The following is a 14,832-nucleotide window of genomic DNA, read 5'->3' as shown; positions in this document are numbered from 1 at the left end:
CCACAACCACCACCTCCTCCTGCCTCACGCAAGCACCTTGTTTCATTCCCTCATAGAAAGAAGCAGCCGGCAGTTGTTGATAGGTAGCATTGAAGGGCAGGTGTGCGCCTCAATTTGTGTCCACAGTGCCTTGAGGCCATTTTTAAGGGGGTTTTGGGTTCAATCCCTGCCATCTCCCTGGAGAGCTGGTAGAATTTCCTGCCTGAACTCCTGGGGAGAAGCTGCCAGTCCGTGAAGGCAGCACTGAACCGGGATGGACCAATGATCCGATTCAGTGCAAGGCAGCTTCATAAGTTTGTATTGGCTGCTCAACAGGATTCTTTGGGGGTCGTAGAGCATCTTCTCCTTCGCTCGCTTTCCGTTTACTGGTTACTGAGGTGGTGGAGAGCATGACACCTTCAATTGCGCCACTTCCTGGCTTCTTCTTACAAAGAGATCTATTCTTCACGGGTCACAGCGGCAGCTGCCTCAGTCTGTGACCCCACGCTGCCGAGTGCATTTCACAACTTCCCTGTAAAAAGCAGCTTTGAATCTGGCCACTGAGATCAGTTCCAAGAACCTCTTTGCATGAAAAAGGAAACAAAACAAAAAGTGTATAGGCCCTGAGAGTCGCAGAACGCAGTCTTCGGTTCCTTTGTAAAGTACCCCAAACCAGCAGATATGTACACAGATTGGCTTAGAGTTGTATCCAATACTAGTCCTACTCAGAGTAGACTTATCTGAGTGAAGGGACCTGACAAAATTATGAGTGGGACCAGCATTGGCTGAGGGGCGGAGTCTGGACACTCGAGGGCAGTGCCTGGTGGAAAAGGAGGCGGAGCCTGCCAGGGACCTATTAGTCGACGCCCCTAATTAAGTGTACAGAGAGCAGAATGCTGATTTGTTGTGTTCTGTACATGTGTTCAAATCTTGCCCTCCTTGGCCCTTCTGCCAGCGTGGCATAGTGGTTAGAGTGTTGCACTTCGGAGACCAGGGTTTGAATCCTTGGGCCTGTCACTGGAGACCTTGGGCCTGTCACTGACGCTCAGCCTAACCTATGGTTGCCATACGTCCGGAATATCCCGGACATTACCCGGAATACTGCAGTCAGGTATACTGCAGAAAAAGACTCCTGAAAAATAGCTATTAAAAAAATCAACCTTTTTTTTTGCAATTATGCCAAAAAAGCTCAACATTATTGGGCAAAACAAAATGTTTTGAGAAGAAAGGAGAAGAGGAGAAACCATGTACAGTGGTACCTCAGGTTACATATGCTTCAGGTTACATACGCTTCAGGTTACAGACTCTGCTAAACCAGAAATTGTGCTTCAGGTTAAGAACTTTGCTTCAGGATGAGAACAGAAATCATGCTCCAGCAGCGCGGCAGCAGCAGGAGGCCCCATTAGCTAAAGTGGTGCTTCAGGTTAAGAACAGTTTCAGGTTAAGTACAGACTTCTGGAATGAATTAAGTACTTAACCTGAGGTACCACTGTATTCCACCTTGAGCTCCTTGGAGAAAATGGTGGGAGATAAATACAAAAATAAATAAATAATGAAATCAATTTTGGACCCTCTCTGGGGCTCCACCACACACCGGCAGTTCCAGTCCTGCTCCTTCTCACGCTCTCTTCTCCCTTGTCCTCCTCTTCTCTTCCCCCCAGTGCAAATTTTAGGGGCTCAGGAGACAATTCCCAATGAGATCCAGGAGCTTCAAGCCAAAGTGGAGCAGCTGGAAGAGGTGAGAGTCTTTGTAGGTCTCTGTCCCAGGAGGCTGACCGGCCACGGGGAGAACAGGATGTTAGGCTCTATGGGCCATTGGCCTCATCCAGCTGGGCTCTTTATTATGTTTCTGTTCTGGCTCCTTACTTTGAGTTTCAACCAACGGCTGACCCATAAGGGACAGTGGCCTTCGAAAGAAAAAACAGTTTCCCTACCCCAATTTTAGGGGTCATTGGACCACCCCTCCCTGGTTTTTGGCCACCGCACTCCTTACATGCCAGGGAGGGAGAGGCCCTCGAGTTTCCAACAGCTGGGTCTGTTTCAGATAGTTGCTGGATGAGGGGATAGCGGACAGATTGATAACTTTTAAAGACCCAGGTGGGGGGAGCGAAAGGCCAAAGATTAGCAAATCAAAGAACTTAGCAGTAACAAGATTTCAGCGCGGCATTTCTCGGAGGTAGAAACAGAGATGGGGGTTTAGCCGGGGATACGTGCCATTTCCCCCCCCCCCCCTTGCAACACGTGTGGGCATAAAGAATTTGGCAAAGCCAGCTCTGGATAAATAGCAGATGAAGAATCCAGTGAGTGCCCTTGAAAATGGTTATGTCCTGGCTATACCCTTGGGCAGCCAAGGTGCTATTTTGGAGGAGGAGGAGAGCCGAATGATGCAGGAAATTCCTGCAATATCTCCCCCTCCCATGATGGGATTATTATTATTATTATTATTATTATTATTATTATTATTAATAATAATAATTTTCCCCACCCTGCACTGTAAGGTTGAAAGGTGGGCTGTAACAATTTAAAATACAGTAGTATTAGCACTGTTGTTGTTGTTTAGTCGTGTCCGACTCTTCGTGACCCCATGAACCAGAGCACACCAGCATTAGTATTATTAATTACATTTGTACGTCACCCTTGATCTGAAGCAGGGATAGGCAAACTAAGGCCCAGGGGCTGGATGTAGCCCAATCGCCTTCTCAATCCGGCCCGTGGACGGCCCGGGAATCAGCGCGTTTTTATGTGACTTGAATGCGTCCTTTTATTTAAAATGCATCTCTGGGTCATTTGTGGGGCCTGCCTGGTGTTTTTACATGAGCAGAATGTGTCCTTTTATTTAAAATGCGTCTCTGGGTTGTTTGTGGGGCCTAGGAATTCGTTCATTCTCCCCCCCCCCCCCAAAAAAAAATATAGTCCGTCCCCCCTCATAGTCTGAGGGACAGTGTATGGGCCCACGGCTGAAAAAGGTTGCTGACCCCTGATCTTAAGACCCCAGGGTGGTTCACCACAGAAAAATACAAAATGAGAACATACACAAAGTTCTTAATAAAAGCAAAAACAAGCCAAATAAACCCCTCCCACAAAGACATTTAAAGGGACCTAGAATGTTAAGTAGCCAAAGGCCTGGTTAAAGAGAACAGTTTTTGCCTGGCGCCTAAAGGTATGTAATGAAGGCGCAAGGCAAGCCTCTCTGGCGCCTTATTAAGTGCAATACAAATTAACATATTTTTCACTCTATAGGGTGCACCTGACCATAGGGCGCACCTAGTTTTCAGAGGGGGAAATCAAGGGAAAAAAATATGATTCCCCTCCCCCCAGCTCTGGGAGCAGCGGACAGGCTGCACACAGCCTGTGCACTTCTCCCAGACCTTCTCCCTGCTATTGTGGGAGGTGGGGGAATTCCCCCACCTCCCGCAAAAGCCCACAGGAGGAGAAGGGACTGACTTGGCCAGTCAGTCCCTTCTCCCTCCTTGGGGAAAAGCCCCCTTTAAAGAGCGTGTGGCTCCTGCAGGCTTTTCGATGGAGCTTGTGGGGCTGGCAGTGGGGGGAAGCACTGCTTTCCCCCACCGCCAGCCTCAAAGACCAGACTCTCCTGGCTTCAGCGAAAGCAACGTGAAGCCTCCAGAACTCAGGCTTCGGAGGCTTCGCGTTGCTATCGCTGAAGCCAGGGAGCCTGCATTTGCTCCATAGGACGCACACACATTTCCCCTTAATTTTTGGAGGGGAAAAAGTGCGTCCTATAGAGCGAAAAATACGGTAGTTATGAGGAATGGGCTGCTGCCCCACCAACTTGGGTCTGCCGTCAGTCAGTCCCTACCTTTGCTGCTTGGAGGGTCCACTGAGTGGCCCTGCCTGACCGCTGCCTCCTCCTCCTTGCTCTCAGTGTTGCCCCATGTATAACAAAGCCAGAACACGTTAGCTGTCTCTGGCGCCACCTACTGGCTGGCTCCCCACCTTCTGCCCTATCAGTCCCAGTGGGCCCCTGCCACAACTGCACTGCAGCCCTCCTCTCTCCATCCACCCCTGCAGCGCCTGGAACGTGCCATCGCCATCTTGCCGCCTTCCCTGGAGCCCGCCCAGCTGAAGGAGCTCTGGAGTCGCCTGCTCTACCTGGACCAGGTGGAGTCGCTCAGCGATCAGCTGCTTTTCCTCGAAGAGAAACTGGGGGACTGTGAGTATCAGAAAGGCCACGCGGCCCCTACAACCTCGGCTGCAAGAACACACCATGCGACTCATGGGTACCTGAAGTGAAACAGGAAGGTGCCACCTAGCATGTGTGCCCTGCACCATCCAAACCTTCCTTGCGCTCTCCGCTGAACCCTCACATATGGGGTCGCACAGCTGGGGCTTCCAGGATCTTGCAAGAGTTTGCTGGAAGCTGCCGCGGTCACTTCCACTCACTTATCCAATGGTGGCAGAGACGCCCCGCCGCCTGAGGCACCTGCTGCAGTCTGCCTCATGGATGGGCCGGCACCATCCATGGGAGGCAAATGGTTTCATGCAGGTGAGGGTGCGACCTGGGGCAAGGGCATGGCTAAGAAGAGTCCCAAGGGCCAAGTTGACTGGTCTGGAGGGCCGTAGGTGCCCACCCCAAAAGACCTGAGGCAATAACAGACTGGCTCAGGGGTGAGGAACGCTTTGCATTCTTCTCTGAGCAACTTTCCAAGGGCGGCATGAAACTCTCCAGAGTTTTAAGCAGCATATTTCTCCCAGCCCGACCTGTAGACGCCTTGGGCACTGGAACTGGAACCAGATTTTTGCATGCATCCCCCTGCTTCCTATTGGGCTAGGAAATTGCTTTCAGGCGCTTTGGCTGCCACAGCTCAGTTCACCCCTCCATCCCACGTCACCCCTGCAGATAATCAATTTTGCCTTGCTGGTGGGATGTGCAAGCCTCTCCGCTTAATATTGGGAGCTGCCTTATAGCAATTCAGACCAGTCATCCACCTAGCTCAATACGGTCTACACTGGCTGGCAGCAGCTCTCCAGGGTTTCAGAATGAGCTCTCTCCCAGATGCCATGGAAATTGGGACCTTCTATGTGCAGATAATGCTGAATGCCCTTCCCCATAACTCTTAATTAAATAGCTGCCAACTATTTCTACGAACTGCCTTCCCTCTAGTATCGGGTGGTTGGAGGTCTCTTGCACTTTTCAAACCTCATTTTTTTTCTCCTTCTTGGTTCCTTGCTCCCAGGTGCCTGTCAAAACGGTAAAAATGGCTTTGGCTACGACATTGCCCGGTGATGGCTGCGTCCTGGACCCGATTGATGGGAAACCAGCCCCCCCCCCCCACCTCCTGCTCCTGACTCTGGGCTGGTGGCTACTGCTCTAGGAAACTTCAGTTTAACATCTCCCTGGGCACACTCCACTCATTACTTAAAAGCAAAATACACACAGCCTCTAACGGATTAACTAATGGAAGCAAGCTTCTGAGTCGTACAGCATTCTTCTGGAAGAATTCGAAGCACAGCCACACAGAATTCTTGAGGCAGTTACAGCGAATACAAAAAAGAGGGAAAATTCAGCACTTTTGATTTCAATGGGAGATTTACAATGAATTTCTATGCGTGTTGACTCATTTGTAAATCCTGCTGCAACTAGTAGATTATTCCCAACTATGCAAAGGACAGCAATCTTAAGCCTGTGCTTAATGCCCACACAGAAGTGAATGGAATTTAAAAGTGTTAGCGTCCGACTCATGCCAACTTTTTAAGTAGCAATGTGGCCTGCCTAGGGTGTTCTTGATTTTGTTGCCTGAATTTTTCTGTGGTGAAGAGCACTCCTTTTTGTTTCTTGGATTACCTCCCTTCCATGCCAATTTTCCAGGTCTTCATCACCTTGTTTATCCTGGGCTGATCTCTCCACCACCGTCAGTCCAGAATTCAACAGGTAGAGCTCTTAACTCCTATCGAACTCCCTTTCTTCTGAAATGCACCAAACTCTTAACAGGCTAATGATCATGGTCTGCACCACATTCTCTGCAACCCTGTACTACTTCCAACCACACGTGAACAACGCAAGGCACTTATTTGCTTTTGAGATCTCGTTGTCCCTGCTAAGTTGGCTGCAGTGTTGTTGGACAATGCAACTCCCATCATCCCTTACCTCCCCCCCCCCCATGGGGGTGTGGTGGGCATTGATGGTAGATGGAAATCCAACATCTAGAAGGCCACAGGTTATCCAGCTCTGGAACTAGGAAAAGATCTGCGTTCAATTCCTCTGCCTGGAAGCTCACCCTAAACCTATGAATGCTACCTTTGAGCTCACTATCCAACAGGGCAAGCTATGATTGCACGTTGCAGCATCTGAAAGAGGAGTGGCTTTAGTATGGCATAATATTTCGCGGCGAAGCATAATAATTTTTTAAAAATCTTCTTTCTTCTTTGGTGATCACTCGTAGCCAAGTAAGATTGTCTTCCATGAACACGGTCTTAACAGTGAGTCTGTGACTGTGGAGGCCAATTCTGGACCCACACGTCCTTCCACAGTGGGGACATAGGTTTCTGGATGTGAGCTGATCACAGTGAGGGTTTTCCAAGTGTGCACGTTTCTCCCTTTTGTCCAGAGTTCGTGCTTTTTCAAAGTACAAGACACCTTTGGTAAAGGCTGTTCACTAATTGGAGCGCTCGCAGTGCTTATCAGTGCTTATACTGCATTTTTAAAAGATTTGCCTTGAGAGTGTCTTTATAAACCTCTTTTGCTGTCCACCGGTATTTCGCTTTCCATTCTTTGGAAGATGACAATCAGGCATCCAAACAACATGACCAGCCCAATGAAATTGTTGTTGAGGAATCATTGCTTCGACATGGGTGAACTTTGCTTCTTCAAGTACTCTGGCATTAGTTTGCTTGTCTTCCCAAGTGAATTTGGGGGTCGTGGGAACCTGGTGCCGAGTTTCCCAGGGACAGCTCTCTGGGCAAGAGAATATTGTTCAAGCTGCACTTTTGACATAGTTAATTTCATTTTATTAAAAAACAAATAAATAAAAGGTCACTTATTAACTTCTTGAATGGTAGCAGTCCTGTTTGGAGAAAGATGCCATTTTAATTCCACAGAATTTCATGTAAGATTCTGATCCAGTTAATAACTGTTCATTGGAATGAATTGCTGCAGCTGGATTTATTTGGGAATAAAATAATGGTAGTAGATTTATTATTTATATGCCGCTCATCTGACTGAGTTGCCCCAGCCACTCTGGGCATCTTCCAACAAAAAGACATTTAATAATAAAAATCACACATTATAAACTTCACTAGACAGGGCTGCCTTCAGATGTCTCCTAAAAGTTTAGTTATTTATCTCTTTGACATCTGAGAAGAGGTTCCACAGGTGGGCACAACTACCGAGAAGACTCTGCTTGGTTCCCTGTAACCTCACTTCTTGCAATAAGGGAACCACCAAAAGGCCCTCAGAGCTGGACCTCAGTATCCGGGGAGAATGATGGGGGTGGAGATGCTCCTTCAGGTATAAAGGGCTGAAGCCCTGTACGTAAATATTAATGATAATATTATCCATGCATCTGTCTAATCCCATTTTTAAAGCCATCCCACTGTGTGACATTCATTACCTCCTGTGAGGGCAACCCCCCCAGCTCTTTCCATAGTTTATCTGCAGGTAAAGGTAAAGGGACCACTGACCATTAGGTCTAGTCATGGCTGACTCTGGGGTTGCAGCGCTCATCTCGCTTTATTGGCTGAGGGAGCCGGCGTACAGTCATGTGGCTAGCATGACTAAGCCGCTTCTGGCGAATCAGAGCAGCAGGTACCTATTTATCTACTTGCACTCTGATGTGCTTTCGAACTGCTAGGTGGGCAGGAGCAGGGACCGAGCAACGGGAGCTCACCCCATCATGGAGATTCGAACCGACGACCTTGTGATCAAGTCCTAGGCTCTGTGGTTTAACCCACAGCGCCACCCGCTTCCCTGCAGGTAAATAGCCTGCAATTCTGGTAACGCCTGCAGCAGATGAACAGAAAGCCTTCGCCTGCAGCTCAACTGCAACATCTCTGAAAAGGTGCCAAAGGCAAAGGTTACAGGACCCCACCATCACACAAAAACCCACCTTTATCTGCTAGAGACACAGAGCGAGACGCGTTGCAATGGTGGGGGCTTGTTTGAGGGTCTTTATTAAAAGCAGGAAGGTCTTAGGAACATAGACTTGGTGATGCCACTTTTGCCCGTCGCCCCCTCCCCACATCGACGCTCCCCTGACATCAACACCCCCCTGGAAGGGCATCTGGCGGGAGGGATAGGCAACTGGGTCTCCAAGTGGGGAGAGGACAGAAATATATCAAGGGGGGGGGGGAATTCCCCAAAGGCAGGAGAGGAGCAGAGGCAGCCGCCCCTCTTCCCCCCAAAGCAGGGAATATTTGGCAAAATCCCACCCACCCCACGAACAAGCGCACGTTCCCTGAAACAGCTTCCCAAGCACGCCTGCCCCCCACAATAGAGGGGTCTCTCATCCCAAAATTATAGCCTCTCCCCAATCCTAATGGCCCACCCTCATAAAAAATATAGCTGCACACAGAAATCCACTCCAGTCCCAGGGAGCATGCACAGGAAGTGCATGCATCTGTCTGCCCCCAATTCGTCTCTCCTCCATCCCAGGGCTTATGGGGCACCAACATGGCACCCTCCCAATCTTATGGACTACAACTCCCATCAGCCCCAGGGCTAGAGAGAACAGGTCCGGGAAAGGCTTTTTCCTCCACCTGAGGCCTTGGAGTAGGCCAGGCAACGAGGTGCCCTCCAGCGGCTGCCGTAAACCGAGCTCCCATCAGCCTCAGCCAGCGTGGCCAGTGGTGAAGGATGATGGGAATTGTAGTCCAGTAATAGCTGAAGGGTGCTGCATCAACTACTACCACCACCACACTTTAATTCCTGCTTGGCCTAACTGGCTAAAGGGCACCAGCCTCATGCCACTAGCCCCCTCCTCCGTGTTGTGCACCCCTTTCCTCCCCCCCCCCAAAAAATCGGCCTACAGACCCTGCACCCAACCACTGGTTGCCCTTCCCCAATGCCCTGTCCCAAGACCTCAGCCTTCCTGCCATGTTTTGCCACAGAGGGAGCACACACACAAACCTCCCCTCTGCCAACCTCTGAGACCAAAAAATGAGAGTTTGCAGTGCCCAATGCCTCCAGCTGGAACCAGGAAAGCAGGCTGCCACGTTGACGGAGCTCGGATAAGGGCAGGCTTGCTTCCCCCTTCGCAGGGCAGTTAAAATATTTTAACCAACACAAAAGTAACAGGCCCAGAGAGGCTGTCAGGAAACGGGCATATTCTCACGTTCCTGCTCTCGCTTTCCCCCAAAGTAGCATCCCTAATTTCCGCCCCACATCAATTGGGTCAAGGGCTGGTCCCATAAACTGGGTTCCACAGGGTCAGCCCATATTATTTTAGCCCCCCCCCCGCGAGACACACCGCAACCCCCCCTCCCCGCAAAGCTGCTCTTTCGTTCCCTCGTTTCACCCACCGGGTGACTGAAAAGAGCCAATACAGAGCCACATTCTTTCTGTGTCCCCAGCCCCCCACCCCGCCGCAGTTCCCCCATTCGCCGTGCCCCTTTCACAGAGGGAGGTAGTCTTGTCCACTGTTTTATTAGAGCTGCTGGACAGTCCAAGTCGCAGTCCGCACTGCTCCCCTCCTAGGGGAGCTCTGGAGTGGTTCGTCGCCACCTCGCTCCCACCGCAGGCAAGATGTAGCGGATCGATCGATCGTGCCCATTCCCTTATCTCACACGCAAACACACACACACACCCCTTCGTGAAAGGCCAGCGGGGTGTTTTCAACCAGCCCGCAACCCGGCTTCACATTTTGCAGTGTTCGCACTCAGAACCTGCCCTGCGCCCATCTCGTCCCCCAGAGGTGTGCCGGGATGGATCTTCCCTCTGCAGGGTTCGAGGAGTGGTTCTGTTTAGACGGTGCCTGTGGGTCAGCCCACAAAATGTTCCCCGGCCCCAGAACAGGGGGCTGGAGTGGTCCAGTCCGAGAAGCTCGAGCGGAACAGTTCACATCAACAGAAACGGATGAGGGGAAGAAGACCTGGCGGGGAGAGGGCTGCGCCATCTACCTGGTTGTGGGAGGGGAGAATTCTGGTCCGAAAGGTGGAAGCAGGCGTGGCTGGGATCAACTCCGCCCCTGCGGCTCCTTGTGGGCGTGGCCAGGCAAAGCCCGCCCCCAGCTTGCAAATCTCCGAGCTCCCATCACCGCCTCTGCCACTCCCGGTCCCGGCTTGGCCGCCGGGGAGTTAACGTCACCCTCTTCTGCCATGGCCCCCGTCCCAGTGGGCACAAAGCTGTTCCCAGTCCCCACCCCATAAGCTCCTCTCTCTCTGTCTCTCTCTAGGGCCGGATGTTGGGAGGGAGGAAGTAGTAAAAGGGGGTCACTGCGGGGCACCCAGCTCCACCGAGAGCCCCTCAAAGGCAATGAGCATGGCCTGGCGCACGCGATCTGTCAGTGCCGGCACGTCTTCAGCCACCAGCTCCCGCGTAGGCATGGGAGGCAGGATCTGGACCGTGCAGCGCCCTGCGCCGGAGGAGGAGGAGACGGAGGCAGCGGAAAGGGGCCGTGGTGATGTAGCCGGACCAGGTGGGGGGGGCAGAAAGGGAGAGAGAAGGAAAGAAAAAGAAAAGTGTTAAGTGTGCAGGCTGCAAAGAGACAGGGCAGGGGGTATTTAATTACAGTCATTCCTCGGGTTGAATGTGCTTCAAGATGAGCGTGTTCGAGTTGCGCTCCGCAGCAGTAATGGAGCGCGTTACTTCTGGGTTTTGCCGCTTGCGCATGCGCAGACGCTCAAAATGACGTCACACGCATGCGCAGAAGTGCTGAAACATGACGGAGACGCGCGGACATGGGTTACGTTTGCTTCTAGATGCGAATGCGACTCCGGAACGGATCCTGTTCGTATCTAGAGGTACCACTGTATTTTCATTTATTTGCCTGCTAATTTCATATTCCCACTTTCCTCCCAGGTCAGCTCACAACGTAAATTAAAACAGATACAGTGGACGCTCGGGTTGCGAACGTGATCTGTGCGGGATGCACGTTCGCAACCCGCAGCGGTGCATCTGTGCATGCGCGTGTTGCGATTCTGCACATGCGTGACTGCTGAAACCCAGAAGTAACCTGTTCCAGTACTTCCAGGTTTCAGCGGTCCGTAACCCGAAAAAACACAACCTGAAGCGTCTGTAGCCCGAGGTATGACTGTACAACTAAAAATGTATGATTGATTTACCTATTTTAGCCCCCCCCCCACCTAAGTAGCCCTATTGAAAGCAGCACTGAAAACACTCAAAGCCATTTAACCCCCAAAATTACATCACCCAACTTTCAGAAGACCCTACCACAACAGCCAGTGAGTGGCCACAAATTTGTCAGAACCAGCCTCGTCCCTGGGGATAAGGGAAGGGGAAGAGAGGGAAAAGGAGCCAGACGGCTGGACTCACCCGTGGTGAAGCGCCTTTCTTTCTTACTGTAGAAATCCCGATACGATGAGATCACAACTGGGATGATAGGAACCTGGAAAGGTGGGGAGGGAGGGACAGAGGGAAGAAGACAAAAAGGTCATACACTTCACGGAGGGCTGTTAAAAAAAAAGGTGTCTAAACATCTTTTGAAAGTTGTTTTGATTTGGTGGCTGTCGTGACATCTTTTGGGAAACGAATCCCAGAGTTTAGTTGTATGCTGCATGAAAAGTGTTCCAGCATTATGAGAAAACGAGAAAAACCTACCTTCCTACCTTCCTTCCTTCCTTCCTTCCTTCCTTCCTTCCTCCCTCCCTCCCTCCCTCCCTCCCTCCCTCCCTCCCTCCCTCCCTCCTTCCTTCTTCAGCTCTTTCTTCCCTCCTTCCTTCTTTCTCTCCTGTCATGGTGGTCTAACCTATTAAGGCCTTTGCAAGGATTGGGAAAAGGCACCCGATTCTCTGAACAGTGCCATAGGAATGCTAAGTTTTTTGTTATGAAAACACAACTCTTTGCACTTTTTGACACCTCAGGTACTTCACTGAATGGTGACCACCTCTTTTCTGGCATCGACTCTGTTCCGTACGACTTGGAGCGGTTTTGTTTTAGAGCAGCACTGGTTTCCTCTGCTTTTATAACCATGCACTGAGATTCCTGTGTTGCAGGGGCTTGGACCCTGGGGGTCCCTTCCAACGCTGCAATTCTATGAAATGAAAGGACTCTGCCTCTGAAACCCTGGATACCCACGGACAGTCCGTTTAGGCCAGTGTTTCCCAAACTTGGGTCTCCCACTGTTTATGGACTACAATTCCCATCATCCCTGACCACTGGCCTTGTTAGCTAGGGATAATGGGAGTTGTAGTCCAAAAAACAGTTGCGAGACCCAAGCTTGGGAAACCCTGGTTTTGGCAATACAGAGTCAGGCAGACCAATATTCTGACTCTTTCTAAGACACCTTTCTTTGGTTAACAAAAATAAAAAGCAGCGCTCCTGGTTCATGCTTTGCATACATCCTCCTGCTAATCTTCACAAAACAGCCCTGCGAGGTACAATTATCCTCGTTTGGGCCGATGGGAGAGGTCAAGGCGGAAAGAGAGAGGAAGGGGTGTGGCAGAGACCGCTTGGCAAGTCAGTGGCGGAGGAGAGACTTGGAGGTGAATTCCTGGCTCTTAACCTGCTGCTCTGCAACCTGAACAAGACACACGCTATGTGCGTTTGCTCAGAGATCACCCCCGCCGGATTTCAGAGGGCAAAACCACACAGGGGGCTGCAGCTCGAGTCACCCCCACGACTAAGTAAAGAGAAAAGGACTCCCTACCTGGGCTTGCACAGCCAAATGGAAGGCACCCCGCTTGAAGGGCAGCATGGAGCCGTTGTGGTTCCTGGTGCCTTCGGGGAACACCCAGACCCGAACCTGCAGGGGGTCAGAGGAGAAAAAGAAGGAGCATAAGTAGCTTCAGGCTGCACAAATACAGCTACAGTGGTATCTTGGGTTACATACGCTTCAGGTTACAGACTCTGCTAACCCAGAAATATTACCTCAGGTTAAGAACTTTGCTTCAGGATGAGAACAGAAATCGCGTGGCGGCAACAGCAGGAGGCCCCATTAGCTAAAGTGGTGCTTCAGGTTAAGAACAGTTTCAGGTTAAGAATGGACCTCCAGAACGAATTAAGTTCTTAATCCGAGGTACCACTGTAAAGGGGTTCCTTTCTCTGCCCTCCTATTCCCCAAGCTGAAAAAGCTTTCCCCAGTGGCTGTTAGAGACCCAGCAGAAGAACCCACCATCCGGCCCTGGATACGCTTCCCGAGCAGAAGCACATGAGCAGAACATCCCTCCACTCTGGAGCAAGGAAAAGGTAAAGGGACCCCTGACCATTAGGTCCACTCGTGACAGACTCTGGGGTTGCAGCGCTCATCTCGCTTTATTGGCTGAGAGAGCCGGCGTACAGCTTCCGGGTCATGTGGCCAGCATGACTAAGCCGCTTCTGGGGAACCAGAGCAGCGCATGGAAACGCCGGCTACCTTCCCGCCGGAGTGGTACCTATTTATCTACTTGCACTTTGATGTGCTTTTGAACTGCTAGGTTGGCAGGAGCAGGGACCGAGCAACGGGAGCTCACCCCATCGCAGGGATTCGAACCGCCGACCTTCTGATTGGCAAGTCCTAGGCTCTGTGGTTTAGCCCACAGTGCCACCCGCGTCCCGTCTCTGGAGCTACACTGCCTCTAAAAATGGACAATCCGTTCGGCCAAATAGATGTCGCAATCAACACTGCCCTGCAGTGTGGTCGATTTAGCAGACAGCTAAATTGGCACAGAGCAAATCCAAAAAGCCCTTCTCTGCGGAGAGAGCTTGAGGCCGGTTTGTTTACCTACAAAAACGTTTCCCCTCCACCTTGTGCACTCCAAGATGGTGTGTTCCACCCACGGAGGAGACTGTACCAGTACATTGGTACCTTGGTTCTCAAACTTAATCCGTTCCGGGAGTCCGTTTGACTCCCGAAACCATTCAAAAACCAAAGCGCGGCTTCCAATTGGCTGCAGGAGCTTCCTGCACTCAAGTGGAAGCTGCGGCGGACATTCGGCTTCCGAAAAACGTTCGCAAACTGGAACACTTACCTCCAGGTTTGGGGCGTTCGGGAGCCGATTTGTTCAACAACTAAGCCGTTCGGGAACCAAGGAACGACTGTGATTAAGAGCCGAACGCTACAATGGCAAACTTCCCTCTCTCCCACTCTCTGCCCAAAAGGGCTGTACCAGCAAGTTAGCATTTAAACACAGTGGGAAATTCCAAGAGGCGAGTACCCAGGCGCACGCCCTTGTGAATTTTGGGGGGAAATAATCAATATTAGCTCTCTTGCTCCATCCTGTACACCGAGCCACGACACAGACACAATCCCACTTCGCAATCCCTTCCTCCAGATCCCCCACGATCCCCCAAAATGTAGGCAGCCCCCCTCTACCGCTCCAGCAGCACTCACATCCTCACAGAGCATGGTTTGCGCTGTCTCTGCCATGACGCTAATGGCGTCATCGGTTTTCTTGCGGTTGATGAAGATGATGCCCCCTAGCCAGCACGCCAGCCCCACCGTGCCCATGTACATCAGCTCCTTCTTGGCGATTGGCACACACCGGTCGGGCAAGACTTCCATCATCCCTGCAAGGTGGGACAGGGCAGCGGAGAGGGAGGAAAGCGGGAAGGTTAGCCCCGGCAACAGATCAAGGCCGCCCAGCCCACTATGTGCTAGAACACCGGTCGGGGGCGACCACAGCCTGGTGGCACAGCAAAGGCCCAGCCAGAGTAAACCAGAGGTGGGGAATCTGTGGCAATTTGTATCTTGTTGACTACAACTCCCATCATCCCTGACCACTGGGCCATGCTGCCTGGAGGCT

At 51.3% G+C, this 14,832-nt stretch overlaps 2 protein-coding genes across 10 annotated transcripts in view; one reads left to right on the top strand and one right to left on the bottom strand.

The window, feature by feature from the left end:
* EGFL8 (EGF like domain multiple 8) overlaps positions 1-6,990 on the top strand; it is a gene marked incomplete at its 3' end in the record, with an annotated part of 34,594 nt that extends 27,604 nt beyond the window's left edge. For 4 of the 5 annotated variants that reach the window (XM_083724869.1, XM_083724866.1, XM_083724865.1 and 1 more), the window contains 2 exons: positions 1,641-1,717; positions 4,009-4,230. In XM_083724869.1, the coding sequence (XP_083580995.1) occupies positions 1,641-1,717; positions 4,009-4,230 (299 nt within the window). Of the gene's footprint in view, positions 1-1,640; positions 1,718-4,008; positions 4,231-5,174 lie in introns of those variants that run through there. The other variant, XM_083724867.1, reaches the window with a different exon arrangement.
* Positions 6,991-8,083: 1,093 nt separating this feature from the next.
* Positions 8,084-14,832, bottom strand: part of AGPAT1 (1-acylglycerol-3-phosphate O-acyltransferase 1) — a 46,879-nt gene continuing 40,130 nt past the window's right edge. For all 5 annotated transcript variants that reach the window (XM_083725160.1, XM_083725164.1, XM_083725161.1 and 2 more), the window contains exons 4-7: positions 14,421-14,596; positions 12,759-12,854; positions 11,426-11,498; positions 8,084-10,505 (exon numbers count right to left, since the gene is read on the bottom strand). In XM_083725160.1, coding sequence (XP_083581286.1) covers positions 10,363-10,505; positions 11,426-11,498; positions 12,759-12,854; positions 14,421-14,596 — 488 coding nt within the window. In that variant the 3' untranslated portion in view covers positions 8,084-10,362. The remainder of the gene's footprint in view (positions 10,506-11,425; positions 11,499-12,758; positions 12,855-14,420; positions 14,597-14,832) is intronic.

Source organism: Podarcis gaigeae (genome assembly GCF_964106915.1).
Source record: "Podarcis gaigeae genome assembly, chromosome: 2".
NCBI lineage: Eukaryota > Metazoa > Chordata > Lepidosauria > Squamata > Lacertidae > Podarcis > Podarcis gaigeae.
Note: the sequence above shows the minus strand (reverse complement) of the source record. Positions and strands in the feature narration are given on the sequence as shown.